Source organism: Mastigoproctus giganteus, chromosome 5, assembly GCF_048544385.1.
Source record: "Mastigoproctus giganteus isolate SK-2022 chromosome 5, ASM4854438v1, whole genome shotgun sequence".
Lineage (NCBI taxonomy): Eukaryota > Metazoa > Arthropoda > Arachnida > Uropygi > Thelyphonidae > Mastigoproctus > Mastigoproctus giganteus.
This window is the reverse complement of record NC_143579.1, coordinates 78,415,265-78,436,289: the sequence shown is the minus strand read 5'-3', so window position 1 is coordinate 78,436,289 and position 21,025 is coordinate 78,415,265. Positions and strand designations below refer to the sequence as shown.

Sequence of the window (21,025 nt, the reverse complement as noted above, 5' to 3'; positions counted from 1 at the left end):
GAACCTGTAAGAAGTAACCCGGTTTTTTTTTGGTTTTTTTTATATATATATTTCGCAATTGATACGAAGGCATTTTCTGTAAAAAAATTTTTTTTAAAGTTACGCAATCAAATTTAAATTATTATAAGTTGTGGAATATTATTTTAAGTAACTCTTTAAGTAACTCTTCAGTTTAGTTTTAAATTAGTATCTCTTACTATAACTTACCACTTTCGGTGAGTTTTTATTATTATTTTATTTTATTATTATTTTTATTACTTTATTTTTTTTCTTGTTGTACTAAACATCCAACAAGTCTGTTTAGTTTGAAGTAATTAACGCGAATGGGCGAAACCGGAAGTTGCGGATAAACGAAACTGGATGCTGCGGATATGAGAAAACAATAGCTGTCCGGTGTTTCTGAGGTCACCAGGCAACCTAGATGGAGGAATTTTACATTTAGTTAAAGTTGTGCAATTATAAACTCCGTTTCCCAATGCAAAACGATGAGAGGCTTTTTGTACAAAATCCTCTCATATTTAAAATAATTTCTTTTCGTTATTATCGAATTTTGACTTTGTAATTATCAATCCTTCAACATTACTAATAATAGTCTGTCGAAGAATTTCTAGTAAGTAATAAAATATACAAACCATCAGGACTCGCTCACTGCACCTCCTTGTTTCCCAAGCTCTTAAAACGGCACAAAACTTATGAAATTAATTATAATATTTCATATTAAAAGTCTCATATAAATCTCACTTAGGGCTACTAAGTTTTTCATTTCTTACTCTGCACAAACTTTAGTTAAAAATAGCTGATACAGTCCGTCTTTCTCTTTTATCGCAACTTATACAAAAAACTACTCAGAGATAAGATTACGATGCATTGTACACGCTGGAAAGTACTTAAGATATGAAAAGACGCAAAAACCACATGTACACCGGTGTGTGTGTGTGTGGTATACTAGAAATAAAAAGGCATTCAGAATAGCAACATTATTGTTTATTTATTTTTTTTAAATAATTATTTAAAATTAATTCACCTGAACGGGGTGCAATTATGAAATTTCGAATAAAAATCACTGTTTTACTGAATATTTTTATCTTTTAATATTTTTCAGGATTGTGAGATTTGCATGTTGTGAAGGATACCAAAAGATTCGAGGGGAAGCAGGATGTCCTTTAGGTAAAATAGTTAAATATTACATCAATTCACTGCAGAGCAACCAAATAAGAAATAATTATGTATTTGAAAGACTGGTTTTTTTATTTATGTTTTTATTTTACTTATTTATTTTCCCCAATGAACGTTATTGCACAGTAGAGACAATCCTGCGAAACTAAATATGGATGAATGACAAAAAATGGAAGTGGGAGATATTTCACCTGCTAAATAATTATCACAAATGATACTTTCAAAGAAAGTCAAAATATGGAGTAAATCTTAGCTCGAAATGTAGAAGAGAATAATGAAGTAAACTAATTATTTCCTAAAAGAATATTACATACAATTTAATACAGTTAGATTAAAATGAAGTTGTTGAAGTAGGGTTTAAGGCGCATCAGCGACTTAGAGCATGTTATGGACAAAGAAATAACAACTGTCGGATTTTTGTTCATCTAATTTTATGAAATTTTGGAGGGCTCAACAAATCTTTCTGAAATATGAACATATAAAATTTCACTAAACTCCATCCACTGGGAGTCGAGTTATTACACGAGGATGGAAAAAAACAAACAATAATTGTCGGATTTCTATTAGTCAAATTTTAATGAGATTTGTAATGGCTCGATAAATCGTTTTGAAAGGCCAAAATATAAGTTTCATGAAAATACTTTAATGGTAATCAAATTATTACATGCAGACGGACAGACAGACGAACATGGTGAAGACAAAAGGTACATTATACATATGTTAATGTAGTTAAAAGCATTAAATTAGGACAGTGGTATACAAATTAAAGCAATTAAAATAATTTTTAACAATTAAATATAAAGAAGTAATTTTTTACGTTCCAAACACTCATTTTTAATCATTGTCTGTGTAAACTTCTTAGTAAAAAAAAAAAAAAAAAAGAAAGAAACTGATTGCACTGTTTAATCAAATAAATATCCACCAATATAAATACCCTAATACCGATAATGGCAGTAAACTCGAAGTAGGTTCGCAGCTCGAGATCAGGGTCAATGCGAATCGCGGTATATTTTTATAAAGGAGCCTCCGCCTTTTTTCTTAGTCTTGTTCCTTTATCAACTAACAAATGAAATACGTAATGCAAACCTTAGCCGTGACAATAAATATTATGGAAGGCCAAGTGCAGCTGCACCGGTTGCACATGACAACACCAGCTCTTGTCACATATATGAGCATTAATTTGGAAGTCGTAGCACGAAAGTTTGCGCACCATTGACTTGGTTATAGCAACTACTCAGTTATTTTATACTGTTTGAAAGCAACTGAAGGTGTCTGTCAACGAATGACATCGTGGCTGTTGCAATACTTTAATATTGTGTAAAACTTAAATTATCGAGTTTGAAAATAATTTTTTCTTTTTCTTTTTTTTGTCATCATCATCGCCAAGATATTTTCTAGAAAGTTATAAAGCGTTGGATCGGATGAATAGATTTATGCTTCTCAGTGAATGCGTAGATGAAGTCAGCAGGGGTCGGGGTTTTTATACTACGCATGCGCAGATAAAATTGGCCAGACAGCGGTACTGTTTCGTTCCAGCAGAGCGGACACCTTATCGCTACATCGGCACTGGGTTGTTGCCTACGATATTGCAGTTCAAAGGCGTTGATTTGCTATTTGATTCGAACCCCGCTGCAGAACAGGACCCTGTTCAAGAATTACTTGCGGGACCCTGGGATCCTGCGCAAAACTTATGCGGGGTGTTTTTGTAATAGTGATTTTTTTTATTTTTCAAATTTTATTGTAACTAAGAAATAATTTTATATAATACTGTACAAAATTTTTAAATACGAATAATATTTAATAAATTAATCAGAAATATTGTTTCGACCATTCGACAGAACCGGTTGAACATGCTCGTGCGGCACTGCCCCGCTGTGATTATGGAGTTTAGCAAATTCCTCTTCCGACAAGCTAATGAGTTTGGAGCTTTAAAAGTTTGCCGCTGCAAAAACTAAAATAAAAATGCGATTAAAAGTAAGCTTATTCCAAGCTTACAGTAGATATAATGGGCACTTTATCAAAACTTCTAGAATATATGTTTGTACACAACTAGTGATTGAGTTCTGCAACTACAAAGGTGTATCGTATATCATTCGAATGGATGTGAAAAGAAGTTGTTTATGATGCGGCCAAAATTAAATAAATTAATTTTTAATCGCGTAATTAAGCAATTGAACGTAATGTATGAATTTGACCCGCGGAAGCTGTGCAATCACCTAGAGTGCATGGGGAACAAGAGTTCGTTTGAACCATGGCCCAAGAACACGTGACTACCAAATATGGTTAATTATTGCATCCTTGACAAAATTACAAAATCCTTTGATTTATGCCGGGGTACTTTTTTTTTTTTTTTTTTTTTGGTAGTTGTTGGCGCATAGGCGTCTGTGGCCATAATGCACCTCCCAAGGTTTTTTTGCAGTACTTTGATCCAAGCCCGAGGCGGGAATCGAACTCGCGACCTTTGGGTTGCCAGGCAGGCATTTTACCCACCCGGCTAGCCCGGTCATGCCGGGGTACAAGCAGAACTTTTTTTTTGCCAGCTTTTTCTCATTTTAGCCACTTAACGCATTTTGGCATTACAGTAGTCAGTAGATCATAATGAGTCTTTTAACCAGTATATTGTCTGTAAATTGCGTGTGTTCTGTGGTCGATTTTCTATTTACTGGACGAAAAACCCGAGGGCTTGTTGTTGTTAAAATTACTGCCCAAATTTTAACCGATGCTTTGTTGACACAGCTAATTTACTGGGTCCTCAATATCTTAGTGAAATTCTAAAGTGCACAGTGGGTGCCAGAGGCGCTTTCACTGTATGAACAAGACTTATATAGCTACCCCTTAATCCCTTACAAACTGCATAAAAGTACAGGTTTAATTCCGCGAATATTGACCAAGTATTCCGCGAAATGTTCCGTCAAGATTGATACTTAATCCACATTTCGATATTTTGATGCACTCTAAATCAAAAAGAAAATATTCCCAAAAAGTGCACGCGCTTCGAGTGACCGTGGTTCAATCTCCATGACTACTAAATACGGCAGAATAGTCTTGTAGTCTCTCCATCTTGTGAACTGCTCTGGCCTTATGCAGTTGTAACGGAGTATAAATAGAAAATTGATCTATTTATATATGTATTTTATATTTATACTAAAAACAAATTATCGTGATGAAATTAATTTGAATTATTTTGTTTTTCTTCATGAAGACAAAGCTTTTTTCTTTTCTTTTCTTTTGGAGGAAGGGGCATTGAATGAGCAAAACAAAGTAGGTATTGATTTGCTTTTGTCTCCGCCAATTTCTTATCCATACCAGTATTCCATTACTCTTATTCAGCAATCGGCCATATTATGTACCTCTGTTGATTATAAAAGGGCAAGCACTCAACAAATAAATTGAATGCGAGGACAGAATTTCCTAGCTTTAACAATTTAAATGAATTTGTGTCAACAAAGGACATAATGAGGTTGTTCATAATGAATGAATTAAGTGTGAATAAGACTAATTAAAGAGTCTCCACCTTGTAAAGGTAAGAACAGAAGCAGAACCTATCCTGATTAGGCCTAAGTATATTTAAAACGTTTAATGTCCTTAGGCCTAATCAGAAACGTCGCCAATTAAATAGTTTTATTATTATTATTATTATCTGTTTATTTCCATAAGGAAACCACCCCGGGACGGCAAAGTGCCAGGAGGCTGCTAAGTACATATCAGGGTACGAGATACTACGTGCAGTGGGTTACCTATACTGAACACGTAGTCTCGTCCCGAAATATTATATACACATTTTATGTTTAATATATACAGTATTTACACATTAATCATTCTGTACAAACATTCTACAATTCATATATTTACAATTCACTAATAATTCCATATATAACTTACATATTTACATAACTGTTACAGAAGGTATATTTTTCCAGTCAACAAATTATTATTGTTCTTAAAGCAGAAAGTTTCTCTTTTACTCTAAATTCTTTGGTACTTTGCAGCCGATTCATATTTCGGTAAGTCTGTACGAATTCTGGAAGATCTCTTTCCGGTATGTTGCATCCTCACACAGTTTTTCGGCATCTATGTGTAATGAGTTAAATATTTTCGCTGCATTTGATGAGAAGAATCTTTGCAGGCTACTAAGATTGTTCAGGACTGAACGCAATGGATTATTTACTTCTCCGCAACGTCTAGCAGTGGCACGCGGTTTGACTAGAATATTATCCAGGACTGGAGCATCCACTCTGCCTGTGAGCATTTCTGCGAGAGTGTGTATGTTCCTGTTAATTGTCCGCTGCATCCAGGGTGTGATGGGTTTGAGTAGAGAATGGCCCTTGAGATAGTAAAAGGGTGGCCGGCAACTCTGTTAAGCCATCACAAGAACCAGTACTCGATCCCAAGGACGGACTTATAATGTGAATCTGGAGCTGAAGACCAGATTTGCGAGCCATACATTGCAATTGGCAGGACACACATTAAAATGTACTTGGTCGCTAGCTGAGGATCCCTAATTCCTACCAGTTCTTGTCTAGTAGCCCATAAAGCAGCGAATATTTTTGTCTTCATATGGGCGAAGTGTTGAGCAAAGGTGAGTCTGTCATCCCACTTAAGACCCAGGTCCAGGTGAGAGTGCACTTTTTCCACACTAGACCCGTTCACAGTGATCGAGATGTCATTTTTATTCTGCTTGTAAGTTATGGTCATTTGGGCAAACTTCTGTGCATTAATACGGAGCCCGATGCAATCAAGGTAGCTCTCAAATTCTCGGATTGTGCTATTTGCCATCTGGCAAATACCTTCTGCTGATTCATAGTCTTTGGAAGTGATGAAGAATTTTACATCGTCAGCATATGTTATAAAATTGTAGTACCGTGCAAGAAACGGCTCCAGGGCGGCCGCGAAGAAGGTAGCCGAAAGAACTCCCCCTTGTGGCACTCCTTGTGAGATGGTAAAGAAAGATTGTAGCTTTTGGTGCTTAACAGTAAGTTTTCTATGTTCTAGCAGGCTGGTTATTATAGTTAACAAATTTCCTCTTACATTAAAATAATTCCTTAAAAGCGCAATGAGCGCTGGAATTGAGACGTTGTCGTAGGCTGCGGAGATATCCAAAAAAAATAATATCAATTTGCTTTTTCTCATTTAGTGCTTTCTGCACGCGAAAAAGGGTTTCCAGTAAGTTTGTTATTGTTGATCTACCCGAAATAACTGAGTGCAAATGTGGTGGTCTATGGCTGAAGCAGTGTTGATTGATGGCGGAAAGCAGTGCTTTTTCGAATACTTTCTGTAGGGTGCAACTAACAGAAATTGGTCTGTAATCCTTAGCCAATTTTGGGTGTTTAATCTTTGGTATTGGGGTTACAATGTAATTTTTCCAAGCTTGCGGGAAAGCTCCTGACCTGATGATTTCCTGATAGATGTGCAGTAATAGATCTATTATAAATGGGCTACTTATTTTAAGGATGAACATTGGAAATTTGTCTGGTCCAACAGTGGCCTTATTGGGCAGATCGTTGATTGCTTTCATTACGCTCTCTTTGGTGATTTGTATTTCACTCAAAGGAGGTCTTGTTGGTTCCTCTCTTGCCGAATAGTTTCGCTTGTTTAAATCTTTCAGGAATTCCAAAATTTTGTTACCATTATCAGTGTTCTCAATTTGATTCAGTCCATGCAGGTTACTAAAAGTGTTATTAGCCCATTCCATGAAAATTCATTCGGTCATATTCTCTGTGCTATTTCTATTGCTAGTAATTATTTTTGCTCGTTTTAGTTTGTTATGAATAACACTGCAGTGTGCCTGTCCTTTTGCTTTGATAAAACGTGCTCTTTCCTTCTTATAACGAATGTGATCGAAGGGATGACCCGTTCTTTGCCATTTTCTATACAGTTTTTGCTTCCTCAGGAAACTTGCTTTCAGTTGTGGATTAAACCATTCTTTTGTTCTCTCAGATATTTTGATTTCTTTTGCTGCTCCTTCCAATGCTGTTTGGTATAGCTTTTTAGTGATCATTTCTAAAGCTTCGTCTACTGGCTTTTCTTGCAGGTCATTCCAGTTGTAACTAGTCAGGTGACTGAGAATGACCTCTGCATTAATATACTTCACGGAGAAAAGATACTTACTTTGCTTTTCCCAGTTCGTGTGGTTACCCTGCATGTATTTGTGTATCTTCAGTGCTGCTTCTATTTCAATAGGATTGTGGTCCGACTTAAATTTTATGCAGTTTTGCGCTAGCCTTATGTCTAAGGAACTATGATACAACAGGTCAAGTTGCTGTATTCCCCTTGTCACTGGTGTCGGAAGCTGCGTTAAGTGCAATGCACCTAATGTAGCATCCAGCTCTTTCTTGGCCTCCCTGTGTTTCGGAAGAGGCAAATTAAAATCTCCCGCTATTATTGTGTCGACTGATGGCTTTAGATTTGCAGCAAGCCAAGCATAGAGTTCGTTTCTTGTCTCCTTTGTGTGTGCTCAGGTGGTATATGATGCATAACTGTATTTTCACGTGCTCTTTTGAAAAGGTAACGCAAATACCTTCAAAATTATTTGAATTGGTTGTTCGTTCTCTTATAGGCTGGTATTTTGACAGCAAATTATAACTCCTCCTCCTCGCCTATCTGTTCTTCCGGTTCCCACACATTTGCAGTTTGCTGCCGCAGTTAGCCGATCTAACTGTTTTCCATTTCCCAACCAGGTTTCGATTAGGCAAATGAAATCCAGGTCCTCGTACATCATCGTTTGTAGGGTGTGGAGCTTATTTGAGATGCTCCTCACGTTTTGTGCAAACGGGTGGATGTGATGTTCTGCATCCCCAGCTGGGGGTAGTTTTTTTGATTGCTATTGAGCCCGATTCCTTGCATCATTTTTAACCAGTGGTCTGGCCCATCTGTCTCTGTAGGGCTTGACTAAGGTACCTACTGGCCAGGCGCTTACGTCTTGCAGGCGAGTTGCTTTATCTGGTGGACAAGAGATTATAAAGGAGGAGTAAGCTGGGTGTCGTGTTTTCCCTTGCTTTACTTCCACAGTTATCCCATGTTCGCCCTCACACATGGCTTTAATGTTTCTGGGCTGTGTTGTGGGCCCCAGCCTTGATACAAAAATTTGCTCTGTGGTTGCAACGGAAGTAATGTTGTAGATTTCAGAAAACCGTTTGTTTGTTTCAGATGTGTTACAGGAAGACACGTTAATACTTTCTCTGTGAACTGGATTACGTCGTCGGCCGTCCTCGGCGAGAGTAGGCATGAAATTTTGGGATGGGCGGGTTTTTCTACCCTCAAAAGTGTTATGCTTTTTAGGTAGCATAGTGATGTGCGCATAAGTGAGTGGGTTTGCAGGAACATGATCTGAAGGGGAAGATGTAACTCTGGCCTTCGTACTCTTGGAATACATGCATGCCCCAATCATTTCAGTTGATTCCTGTTGTCCTAATATTTCTGAGACTTCTTTATTTTGGTTTCGACTTTTCCTAGTGGAATGCGTGGAGCCATTTCCTTGTGCTGCCCCTAAAGTTTCACTGGGTTTGGTACTATTGCTTGCGAGGTCCTGCTGCAAACAGACAGTTCGCGGCTGGGCTTGAAATTCACATATTATTTGACTGTCTTGTAGTTTTGCAATTCGTTCTGATATGTTTTCCCCCGAATTCAATTCTTTTCTTGTCTTCTGTTTCTGATTTTCAATGCTTTCTGTCCTCCTGTACAATCCATGCATATCACTTCTACTTTTCTTTGGGTAGCTCTGCCTCGCGTAGCAAGTTTCGTCGGTTACGGGGGCCGCTGAGCCACCTTGTGCAACGAGGACTGATTCAAAGCATCCTAGCTTTTCCTCCAGTCGTTTAAGGGTGTGCAATATTCTACTGTTTTGTTCTTTGAGAAGAAAATTCTCTTCCTGCAGTTCCTGTAGCATTTTATGTACAGGGATGAAATTGCTCGCGAGGTTTTCAGCGTATTCCACAGCCTGCATCGAAAAGGGGCTGATGCAGTTGCAAGGATATCCTTTAATTCCGTACGCGAGACATATTCTTTATGGTTCTCTTCCTGCCTTTCATTCGGGCTATGATTGCTCCTCTGTCTAGCGAAACCCCCTTCAGAGTGCTCGCAATCTTCCGGGTAAATATCGCATCCCAGGGTTTCAAAAATTGATCCTTTAAGATGGCCCAAGGTGCCATCTCCAAGGTCAGTCTGCAAGAGGATTACTCTTGTTGCTTGTTCAAGGTCGTTAACCTGTTCTGCGCAAGAATCTTCACAAATGACATCATTAGATAATTCTTCATTATTTTTCCCTGTTTGTTGCCTACAAGCGTCACATTCAAACTTGCGTTTTCTAGTTTTGTTTAATCTCTTAATATCTACAGAAGTACAATCAGGCTTATTGCAATAGTTTTTGTGACAATTAACGCATTTAATTATGAAGTCATCATTCGTCAGACATATACAGCAAGTAAGCGGCACGGCTGATGTGCTGAAATCTGTCATTCTGAAATGCAAACGGGAGCCGGAATTTCAGTAATTTCGAGGCAGGTAGTCTTTAGTACAACAAGATAGGGCACTTCTACCGTTCGATGACTAGCCTATGAAATATGCAGGTGGAAGTGGGGGAGGTTTAATTCCTAACTTTGTCACCGCTTGACCTTGTTCAGAGCTTAAGTGCCGTATTGCCTTAAGCACAATATTGCTATGTTCCGCTGCACTGGATCACTATAAACCAACCGTTCCTTTCAACTATTACGCGAAGTATGAATGCTTAAAATCAAGATTAGACATATTACCTGTTCAGGATTCCATTAATAGACACTATATCCAGATTCCACTTCTCATAAGCTCTCTGTCAATATGCAGTTCATTTATGATCCTTTCAGGTTAACTATTTGAGTATTTGAGTATTTTTAGGAGCACATAATTCAGTAACTCACTGACCTTCGCCACCTAGCGACAGATTATCATGTGGCAATTTAACTTACTTTATGCAGTGGCGGTAATGGGGGCTATAGCCCCTGTGGTCAAAATGATGTGGTTTTTTTACTGCTATATGATGATTAAAGTTTACTGATTCCTTGAAACACTGCTTTAGTTCCCCTTCCCTTTATAAAATCCTGGGACTATCCTGACTTCATGCAAGTTAAAGTACTATACGATATATACTTTCGGGCTTGTAGAAAGTACCATTTTTTTATATTTATCTTTACTTTAAAATTACATTAATTTTTGTTCTGTTTTTAATAAGATCAAATTCATAAAACGCTTTCATAACGATATACTGTTGGAGAACGCTGCACATTTTAAGTTTTTACTTTTTATATTTTAATGTAGAATTAAGTATTGTAACTTTAAATATCTTCAGAATTTCTCGAAATGTTTTAATGTTTAAAATATTACAAAATTTAGGAAAATAATAATTCATGCTCAGTTTAAAATTTCATTCCAACTGGCCTTCACTAACCGAACCTTGAGTAAGTTCCTATAGTTCAGATATAACCTTTCAGATTGAAAGTCATTTTGTTACTATTTTATCTAAAATAGCTGTTATGAATGATGTGATGAAATATGATAACGATGCGTGTTCTGGCTAAATCAATTAGTACAGTTTTAACGCAAATTATATTTTAGCTGCTTGTATTACTGTCTTTGCTTCTTATGTAATACATTCGTTATGTACAGTATAGGCTGTAAAACCTGTTTAAAAATTACTCGTTGATGCAAATAGCAAATGTAAAAGTTAAATATAAGTTTTATTCTTAATCAATATCTTATCGAACACGATATGTCCACACGCGATTAAAACATCAAACTAATACGTCACCTATACTGAAGAGAACGTAAATACCACGTTGCAATGCTCATTGCAAAGGTCCTTTTATGGTTACTTTCAGCAATGGCTTGGCCATGATTTTGTAGTAGTAAATAGGGCATATATAATGGGATTAAAAAGTTATTTTCTTTACTGTTCGGCCCTGTCTACCTATATGGAATCAGTGTACTACGGGTAGTTATTTAATGACTTCTCCTATTCCTTGTTGACTAGACAAGTGGAGATTGCATGTAATGTATTATGTCTGTAAATTGCGTCCGTTTGTGGGCTGCTTTTATTATTTGCGGAATGGAAAATCCAGAATAAATCTGAGAGGGAAACATTCACTTCTGTCTGAGAACGACTAACTCTAACCAGTGAAAAACACTTCGCAAACTTCCTCCAGTCAACGACGGGAATGGAACACTAACCTTTTCAAACTTGTGGCAAGCAGAGAAGCCACTACTTCAAACTTGATTCTATCTTGTATTCATCACCATCAGCCATTATCAATACACTACAGGATGAAGGCCTCTCCAGCAACTTTCCAGTTACTTCTGTTTTGTGCAATGACCTTCCATTTACTACCCACAAACTCGTGAATTTCATCTGTCCTGGAAGACAACATCTCCGTTGTTGTCTTCCAGGTTTTCTTCTAGCTCCTCTTGGGTACCATTCTGTTATTCTCTTAGTCCATCTGTCATCATGTCTTCGAGCTATGTGTCCTGCCCAAGACCATTTTAGTTCTTTAGTTTTGATAAGAATGTCCTTTACCTGAGTTTGCTGCCTAATGCATGTGTTTCTCTTTTTGTCTAACAGTGTGATCTCCAATATAACTCGTTCTATTCTTCCGCTGTGTCGTTCTCAGCTTCTCTTCCATTCTTTTGGTGAGTGCCCAAGTTTCACTTCCATAAGTCATAGTGGGTAGTATACGTTGGTATTATTATGCTAAAAGAAAAGTTGGCAAATGGGTGACTTTTAAGCAAAGATCGCAAAAATTTATAATTTTCGATAAAAATATCTAGTTATTCCTTTAAAGAATAGTCACAGCATACAAATATGCCATTATAAATTACATAATAAAGCACTGAAATACATCAAATGAATAATATTTGGTATAATAAAATCAAGTTAAAAACCTCCATAAGAATTCTTAACAGGGTTTCTTGAAATTAAGATCATATTAAGTTGATTAATTTTTATGGATGTTCCATTCATAATGATTTAATAATACTGGAGAGAGAGAGAGAGAGAGAGAGAGAGAGAGAGAGAGAGAGAGAGAGAGAGAGAGAGAGAGAGAGAACTGAATCACAGAAGTATCAGTTTACAAATGCAGTGGACGCCGCTTATTGTGATCACTTTGGGACACAGCTTAATTGATAACAGTAGTAACTCATGAAACAAGAATGCTGCTGTTCAGCATTGCTCATTGATGCAGAACGGAAATATTTACATAAAATGGTGGAGTGGACAGAAAGAAAGCATGAAAATCGAGCAACATAAAAAATACTTTAATTTGACTGTCCACTGTTTCTTCGAGAAATTCATCAATAAAAATGAAACTGTCATAATGTTTCCGGAAATCCATATAAAACATTAAAAACAAATAAAGAAAATATTAAAATCAAGAATGAGAAAAGGGTTAATGTTCTTCTGTAAAACAGTCAGATCGGTAGGAGTGCACAATGGGTACCAGAGGCACTTTCCTCTGCTACCCAATGGCACTTTTCTCTGGTAACTTAAAGATACAATACTTTCTTTCACCGAGCAACAATACTGACAACCATACGAACTGTACGAAGCAACAGCTGTAACTAGACACGCAACTTTTCGGAGTTCAACATTGTAATAAGCGGTGTGCACTGTAATTGGTACGTTTTATGTCTGCCATTAAAATACTCTACAGTTGTCTTGCAGGTGTGACTTTTGAAACATTTTCTTAAGTGGGTTGAAAGTATACAGGAAATACATATAAAAAACCTTTTAGAACCAAAAGCGTTTTCTGTTTTATCCACTTCAATCTTATTCATGTTATATGCCGAAAATTCGCTAAACTAAAATTGCCTGCTTTTCATATTTCAGTGAAGCCGCTGGTTAACCTGGCTGAAACGATCGAAGCTGCTGGCGCCAAAGAGTTCGTAGCACAGGCAGAAAAATCCGGTTTACTTCCTCTACTTTCTGAACGTGGGGCCTTTACAGTGTTCGCCCCTCACGACCGAGCCTTCCAGGATTTGGCGTCTGACAGCTACCGACTGCTGAATACTACAACAACGTCGAGAGATCGCCCGCCGGTGCTGCTGTATACTGTTGCCGACAATCGAATGTACTCCGAAAACCTTTACGACAAACAGGAGTTGTCAACTCTCTTCCGGGATGCTTCTCTGCACGTTACTAAGTTCTCTCATGGGGTGAGTGTTCGAGAGTAAGAGTGAGCTAACCAATGAATATGTATTATATTAGTTGGTCGAAAAGCATTCGACACCCAGGATGAAAGATGTTTTCTCAGCATTAGACGCTATATTTTCTAAGTGTAGTAATGTTTTCTATCTATTCAATATACAACCTATGTGATGACTTCAAAAATAAGCCAAGAAAGGAGAATTTGATAAGAATTTTCGGGGGGGGGGAGGAAACTACTTCAAATCAGGTGTTTCTTTTTCTTGTTATTCTTCTGTTAAGATTAATAATATAGAAAACTAATAAGAACAGTATCTGCTGATAAAAATAAATAAATAAACACGTTGTTTCAAGAGTATCTGCAAAAAAAAGTGTCCTATTGCGAATGGGTACAGAACCATGTTGGTTTGAGTTTTAAAATTTGGCTATGTTTTGAATGGAATTCGGCTAGCCGAGGAATACGTTTCAAAGAACAGGGTACAAACGACTGCATAATCGCCAATATGGATTCGTCAGTGTCTATTAACCCCTCAAAATTCATAACATCTTGATGTATGTGTTTCATCTTTAGGCTAATTCAACATAAAACATCGGTGAAATCAGTTGCTGTTGAAACTTCCAAGGGTTCTGATCGTGTTTGGCATAAAAGTCTTCTAAACAAGACCTTCCATCTTACTTTCAATTTTTGGAGTTCGGTTACTAGGTTTTCCTCTGACTGCCATTGTGAGTGATAGTAGATTTATTTATTTAGATGGCTGTGTCTTCTAACTTCTCAACTAATGCTAGTGTTCTCCAAGGTTTTGTTTTTTCTACCGCACTCTTCCTCCTGTGTATTAATTATCCACTTATAAAAATCCTATCCATAGTTTTGCTGATGACAGCACACTGCATTCTACCTTCCACTTTGAGAAACCTTGCACTGAACAAACAGCTTCAACTTTCCGAATATCCACTGTCAATTCCTTAAATATCGATCTCCAGGCAATTCATAAATAAACTCAGCCCTCTGTTCCTCCCACCAAACGTTTGCTGCTCATCTTCAATAACATTCAGCTTTATAGACATGATCAAGACAAATACCTTTATCGGGATTACCCTGACTCCTAATATATCTTGGCATAAGCATGTCATAAATATTGCTTCCTTTGCATCCATCAAAACACAGGATTTTCTTTTTAAATTTTGGTGTTACTCTTCTTCTAAACTCTTAAACTACCTAGAAACCTTCCGTTTGATCAACGATCGCCAGTATGGATTCCGTCAGTGTCGATCCACTGGTGATATTCTGGCTTATGTTACCCATTTATGGACAAATTCAATGGAAAAGTTCAAGGAAACACAAGCAGTTGCTCTTGACATCTCAAAGGCTTTCGATTGTGTTTGGCATAAAGGTCTTCTAAACAAGCTTCCATCTTATGGTTTGCCAACTGTTTTTTGTAATTGGTTATCCAGTTGTCTCTCTGATCGCTCACTGAGGATGATGATAGATGGCTCTCTGTCTTCTAACATCTCCACTAATGCCGGTGTCCCCCAAGGTTCAGTTCTTTCCCCCACTCTTTTCCTCTTGTATATTAATGACCTTCTTCCATTGACTGGAAATCCTATCCATAGTTTTGCTGATGATAGCACATTGAATTCCACTTTCCATTTTGAGAAATCTTGTCCTGCTCAATCAGCTTAAACTTCTCGAAAATCTGCTACCAATTCCTTAAATGCCGATGTCCAGGTAATTCTTTAGAAGGTTAAAGACACCTCAGTTGATTTCAATCCTTCTAAAATTCAGTCTTGTCTTATATCTCGCAAAAAGGATTCTTCTGCTCCTATGCTTATCTTTGGTGACACTCCGATTTCTAGGCAAAATGATATATCTCTTTTGGGGATTACCCTGACTTCTAATCTCTCTTGGCACAAGCACATTACAAATATTGCTTCCTCTGTATCTAAAAAACTTGGTTTTCTCTTTCGCTCTCGGCGTTACTTTTCTTCCAAACAGCTGCTCACTCTGTATAAATCGCAAATCCGCCCTACCATGGAATATTGTTCCCACATCTGGGGCAGTGCCCCCAAAACCTCTCTCAGGCTTCTTGATTCAGTTCAGAAGAGGGCAGTTAGGTTAATTAATGATTCATCTCTAACAGAGTCTCTTCACTCGCTTTCTCATAAATACTCTGCTGCATGCCTTTTCTACAGATACTTCCATGGGCACTGTTCTTCTGAATTGGCTTCTATAATTCCGGCTCTCTCTTTCAAAACAGTCTGAACACATGCCGCCACCAGCCAACATCCATTTACTGTCCAACCTCAAACTCACAGAACCAACTTTTAATTTTCCTCGTTTATTCATTCAACTGCCGTTTTCTGGAACAACCCTCCTTCATACGTATTTCCTGAAAATTACAGTCTACAGAAGTTCAACTCCAATGTCAACAAATATCTTCTTTTGTCTTCTCAACCTCCAACCCAAGCACGGTACTAAGTACTATAGGTTCAATACCTCTCGTGTTTGAGGTTTACATAAAAAAAAAAAAAAAAAAACAACTACCCACGCTGTACAAATGTCAAATCTGTACTACCATAAAATACTGTTCGAACACCTGGGATGCTGCCCACAAAACTCCTCCATGCGCCTAGACTCGAATCAAAAGAGGACAGTCAAAGAATTAAGGACCAGTTCCTCCACTCTCTATCTTATATACATTTAGTTTCCCCTGAATGCCTTTTGTAAAGATGCTTCCATGGGCACTGTTCTTCTGAATTGGCATCGGTGATTCCTCCTTCTCTCTTCCAAACTAGTTTCAACGTACCGTAACCAGTCAACGTCCATTCATTGTCCAACTACAAACTCACAGAATTTTCTCTTCGTCATTTATACTTTCCACTTCTGATTTCTGGAACCACCTTCTTCCATTCCCTGAAAATTGAAATTTATAGAATTTGCCCTCGTGGGTAGCACAATTGGTATAATCACTGATCTCCCTACACCGGGTGGAAAAGACCTGAGTTCGAATCCCGTCATTAACGTTAGAAATTTTTATGGGTCTTTTTCACAACCTGGCTGAGTTGCATGCTTTCTTCTTCCGGAAGAAGAAGAAACCATGCAATTTACAGACATATTATATACGATGCAATATGGCCTAAGTTGCTGATGCGCCTACAAATCCTACAACAACCATCTACAGAAATTCAAGGCTAATGTCAACAAGTATCTTCTGTCTTCTCAGTCTTCAACCCATGCACAGTACTAAAAAAAAAAAAAAAAATTGACACCGACCATTTTGCACGTGAGAAATATAACTCAAGCCCCACCACGACAGAGAGAGATCTGCAGTGGTAACCACAAGCTTAACCAAAGCCACCCAAAATCGATTACATCAGTTATTAGCTTTTAAAGAGAAAAAACGTGTCCAGAACTACCAGACCACCGAGTATGAAGTACGTGAAGTAATAAATGTCATAAACTTTTAATGTATTACTTAATAAGTATATTTTAAGCAATTGATTCTACCAATATAAGTACAGAAAGGAAATCAGTGAAAACAATGCTAATATAATGCCAAAATTTTGCGACCTTTTGGGACATTACGCGTCATGCAATTTGAAGAACTACATTACAATAAGTTCTTATACCCTTCGTGGGTGGCACCTCCGTAGCCAAGAGCAGCAATGCGTAGCCCACGCTTCTTGATTAGACCGGGGTTCGAGCCCATAACCACCAAAAACAGAGGATGCAGAATGACCACCAAAAACAGAGGATGCAGAATGACCACCGCATATCCCCTGAGCAATATGGCCTTAGTTGCTAATGATCCTAAAAACCAAATAACAACAATCTTTCGTGCTTTTTTTTTTTTAATGGGGTTACTATTTAAAAAAAAAAACGTTATCGGGAACATAAAATGTCCAGCCAAATTATCTGACATATTTACATATCTAGGTCCATTCTTAAAACAGTTAGCAAGAATAAATAGAACATACAACACGTACTCTTTTACATATCCAGGCTATCTCTTTAGATTACATTGATGCCAAGGATGCTCTCTTTTGTCTACCATTTCTGTAGTAAGGAAATAAACAAAAAGGGACTCAAGGTCACCACTAGGCTTCTGTCTTCTCACTCACTTCATAGTATGAACAAAGAATGGATAGACTTAGTGAATGTCCCTTAGCCACCTACTGTTTTTCTCCTTACTGCACTGCAATTATAGCTGTAATAACGTTCTGTTACAACTGTAATAGTAGGAAGCAGGACTCCAGTAATGAGACATACTGTACATTCTGTTGCCATTTACAGGAAGTTCGCCGAAATTTGAGTAGTTGTACGGTAGCCGTTGTACCGTATTCAGAAAAACCAACGATTTTATAATTTATAAAAATAGCACCATTTCAGTGATAAGTCTGTTGTACAGTATTTTCGTACTACTCGCATACCATCAGCTAAAGATGACGTTGCCACAAAACCATAAGACAAAATCACCAATATAAAAAGTAGATAGTTACATGTAACTTAAGGCCACTTTGCAATTCCAGACAACATGTTAGAATTTGCAGCTATGTCAGCGTATTCTTGGACATACTGTACATTCTGTTGCCATTTACAGGAAGTTCGCCGAAATTTGAGTAGTTGTACGGTGGCGCTGCTATTCCGCGAATTAAATTATTAGTCTGTGTACTTAGCATTTTATGCTTTACGAACAACTTATCTCCTTATATCTTTACGAAGTGCTTATATTCTTATTTTTCAATCGGGATCAGGTCAAGTGTTATTGTTTTTTCGAACGATGAAGGAATATTGATTTATCGAATCATTACTTTGAATAACATGATTTAAATTCATAGCTACTGCAGTTTGAGTCTGGGAAGCTATTCAGACTACAGTCGCGGTTAATATAATAACTGAATAATTATATGATAACTGAATTATTATCCAGAAAATTGCATAAATATTATTGTCAATATTATCAATTTTATTCTTCAGGCCTAGAAAGGCTAATATTGTATTGTTAGCCAATATTATTATAATACTTTGCAAAAAATATTTTCGTTTGTTTTGATAGTAATTATGACATCCTACAGGTATGAAAATTCTATTACGATCTCGTTCTACGATAGTGTATTCAAAAATTAAAAGTTAGCGATTTCTGGAGTTAGTCCGTATTCTTAAGAGCCATTATATCAAAGTCGTTTATGCTAGAGTGCAGTTGAATGCTAAGGAATCTGTTTCTTCGTTCGAATAAGAGTTTAATATGCTGGATCGATTATTCAAGTCGTTTATAACTGTAATGACCATCTTTTTTGTTTAATTGTACGTATTATTATTTTCTTAGCCATTTAATGACTGCTTTTTTACTTTTTAATGAATATGCACTAAAAGATGAATAGCTAGGAAACCGTTTTTATCTTGTTCACAATACGTTCACTAATAAACTCTTGAAGGAAAGCTTCTTGAATAAGTGGAGTACCGGGATCTGGGTCAAAATGAATAACTAAACTGACTGCTGTCAGTTTAGAACAGAGGCATGCAACCTTTCCACAATGCAAGCCATAACAGGGAATACTGACATCATGGCGGGTCATGTTGAATTGATTATTTGGAGAATTTTCGCTCATCATCTACTCTGGTCATAGTGTGCCGCCATTGTGGATATACACTTTATTAGGACCATGAGCTAACAGCGTGTTGGACCACTGTTTGCTCGAATTACTGCTCCGATACGAAGTTGCATGAAGTCAACAAAGTGTTTATAAGTGACACAACAAATATTGGACTATTCATATAAAAAACACTGTTCTCAATCCCTAGAGGACAGAGCTGACGAACACGCCTCCCCAGTTCATCTCATAGATGCTCAGTTGGATTTAGATTTTAAGATTGGACTGGCCAGGGCAGATACTTGCAACCTTCCTCGTATTTCTCAAACCAAACTTTCACTGATTTGGCAGTGGATAGTTGCATTGTCATCTTGAAGGTATTTCTGATCATAAGATATTTTGTGAAACCACTGAATTCTAACTGCGATTCCTATTTGGTGTGATTTTTTTTTTTTTTTTTTTTTGGCTGATGCTGCATAAGCTCATACACATGCTTTCTTGCATCACATGCCACTACTACTACTACTTTCCTAGTGTATTTTTTGTAGGTTTTTCGTAGGGAAATACATATTACTTGTGATGTTCGGTTATTAAATACCGAGATTATTTGTTTCATCATCAGTCAACAATTATTGATAATCTTGATAATCCTTGATAATCCGCTCCAGTCGTCGACCACCTCGTTCCATCACGTTATATTTTCGGCCACAGTTGCGTGCATCTGTTTGATGTTTTTCCATTCGTTAAAGACTCAAAGGACACTAGTCTTTGAACACTCGACAAGCGTAGTCGCCCTCTTTGCTGTTGCATCTGCCTTAACTCGCACCGACAATTAACCTCTTTGGAAGTTCTCGAGATTCTGGTCGTTCCAGTTGCCGGTGAACTGATTTGGGCAATAGGCGACTCATATGGCTTTATAGCGCTTTCTTGAACACGTCACATTCCGTACGACCTGTTCGATTTGAATATTTTTGCATAGGTTTTTGCATACAGTCTAAGCCTTTACGGTCCTAATAAAGTGGAGAGGCAATGTATTAGTTGGTGTCGGGAAATCAATCCACGAAGTCATATTGAGTGTTTAATTATATTGTTATCATGCGCGGTTCCGTGAGTAATTCAAAATATTGAATACAATACAGTAGTATACAAATAAATGCGGTTAAATATTAAGGTGAATTTGAAAAGACAATATTAATCTGCTTCAAAAATTACTTGAAAAACAGTGAATGTTTTATTATTATTATGTAGAAATTTAATTCTATACATTCTAATTTAAATAAGTTGGTGTTTCCTCTAAAAAGTTTTGATATTCGTTTTAAAGTGAATCTATTTCTCAGAAATATTCGCTTTTTTTTCCCCTTTTTTTTTTAAATTCCAGCTGGTGACTATCAACTGCGTCCCTCTGGTGGCAATGGATTTAGAAGCTACTAATGGACTCGTACACATAACTGAATCAATTCTACTTCCGCCTCAGTATCCTACCATAACCGATATGCTTGTACGACAACCACTGCTCAGTACTCTGGCTACAGCTGTGGTAAGGGCCCAACTTACAGCTGAATTGAGGGATCGAGGTCCACTGACTGTATTTGCTCCAATAGATGAGGCATGGGAAGCTATACCCCAGCCCTTTATGGAGGCACTTATGGAGGACGTGAATTCTCTCAAAGGTAAGTTTAAAAAAATGTCATTCGTCGTAATAATTACTGCATGTTTTACTGTAAAAATTAATAGTATGAAGCGAAGTTGAACCACCTCTTTTCAGTAAATTCCGAAAGTGAAATCACTAACTGACAAAAGTTTCGTTTATTATAGGTCTTGAAATTCGGGAAGAGATTTTTTGCATATCTCTCAATCTTTTTTTTTTTTTTATCAATCTGTCAACATGCCAGATTGATAGGTTGACAAAAGGCATCCTGAAATGTCTAATTTTATTTCGTTTTTGCTTTATTTTATCGCCTCAAGAAATTTATGTAGTTTATATGTAAATATAGACATTTTCATTTTTACATTTATTTTTCCCTTATGTAATTAAAATGTAACTTTTAATTGATTAAATAGAATGACAAATTTTTATAGATATCTAATATTTCTAAG

The 21,025-nt window shown here is 37.1% G+C and overlaps 1 protein-coding gene across 1 annotated transcript in view; it reads left to right on the top strand.

Moving 5' to 3' along the window:
• The window catches only part of LOC150085512 (transforming growth factor-beta-induced protein ig-h3-like), a 71,204-nt gene that overhangs the window by 14,791 nt on the left and 35,388 nt on the right, over positions 1 to 21,025 (top strand). Inside the window, exons 4-6 of the mRNA XM_090374085.1 lie at positions 1,103 to 1,167; positions 13,025 to 13,350; positions 20,307 to 20,598. Of these exons, the coding sequence (XP_090230211.1) occupies positions 1,103 to 1,167; positions 13,025 to 13,350; positions 20,307 to 20,598 (683 nt within the window). The remainder of the gene's footprint in view (positions 1 to 1,102; positions 1,168 to 13,024; positions 13,351 to 20,306; positions 20,599 to 21,025) is intronic.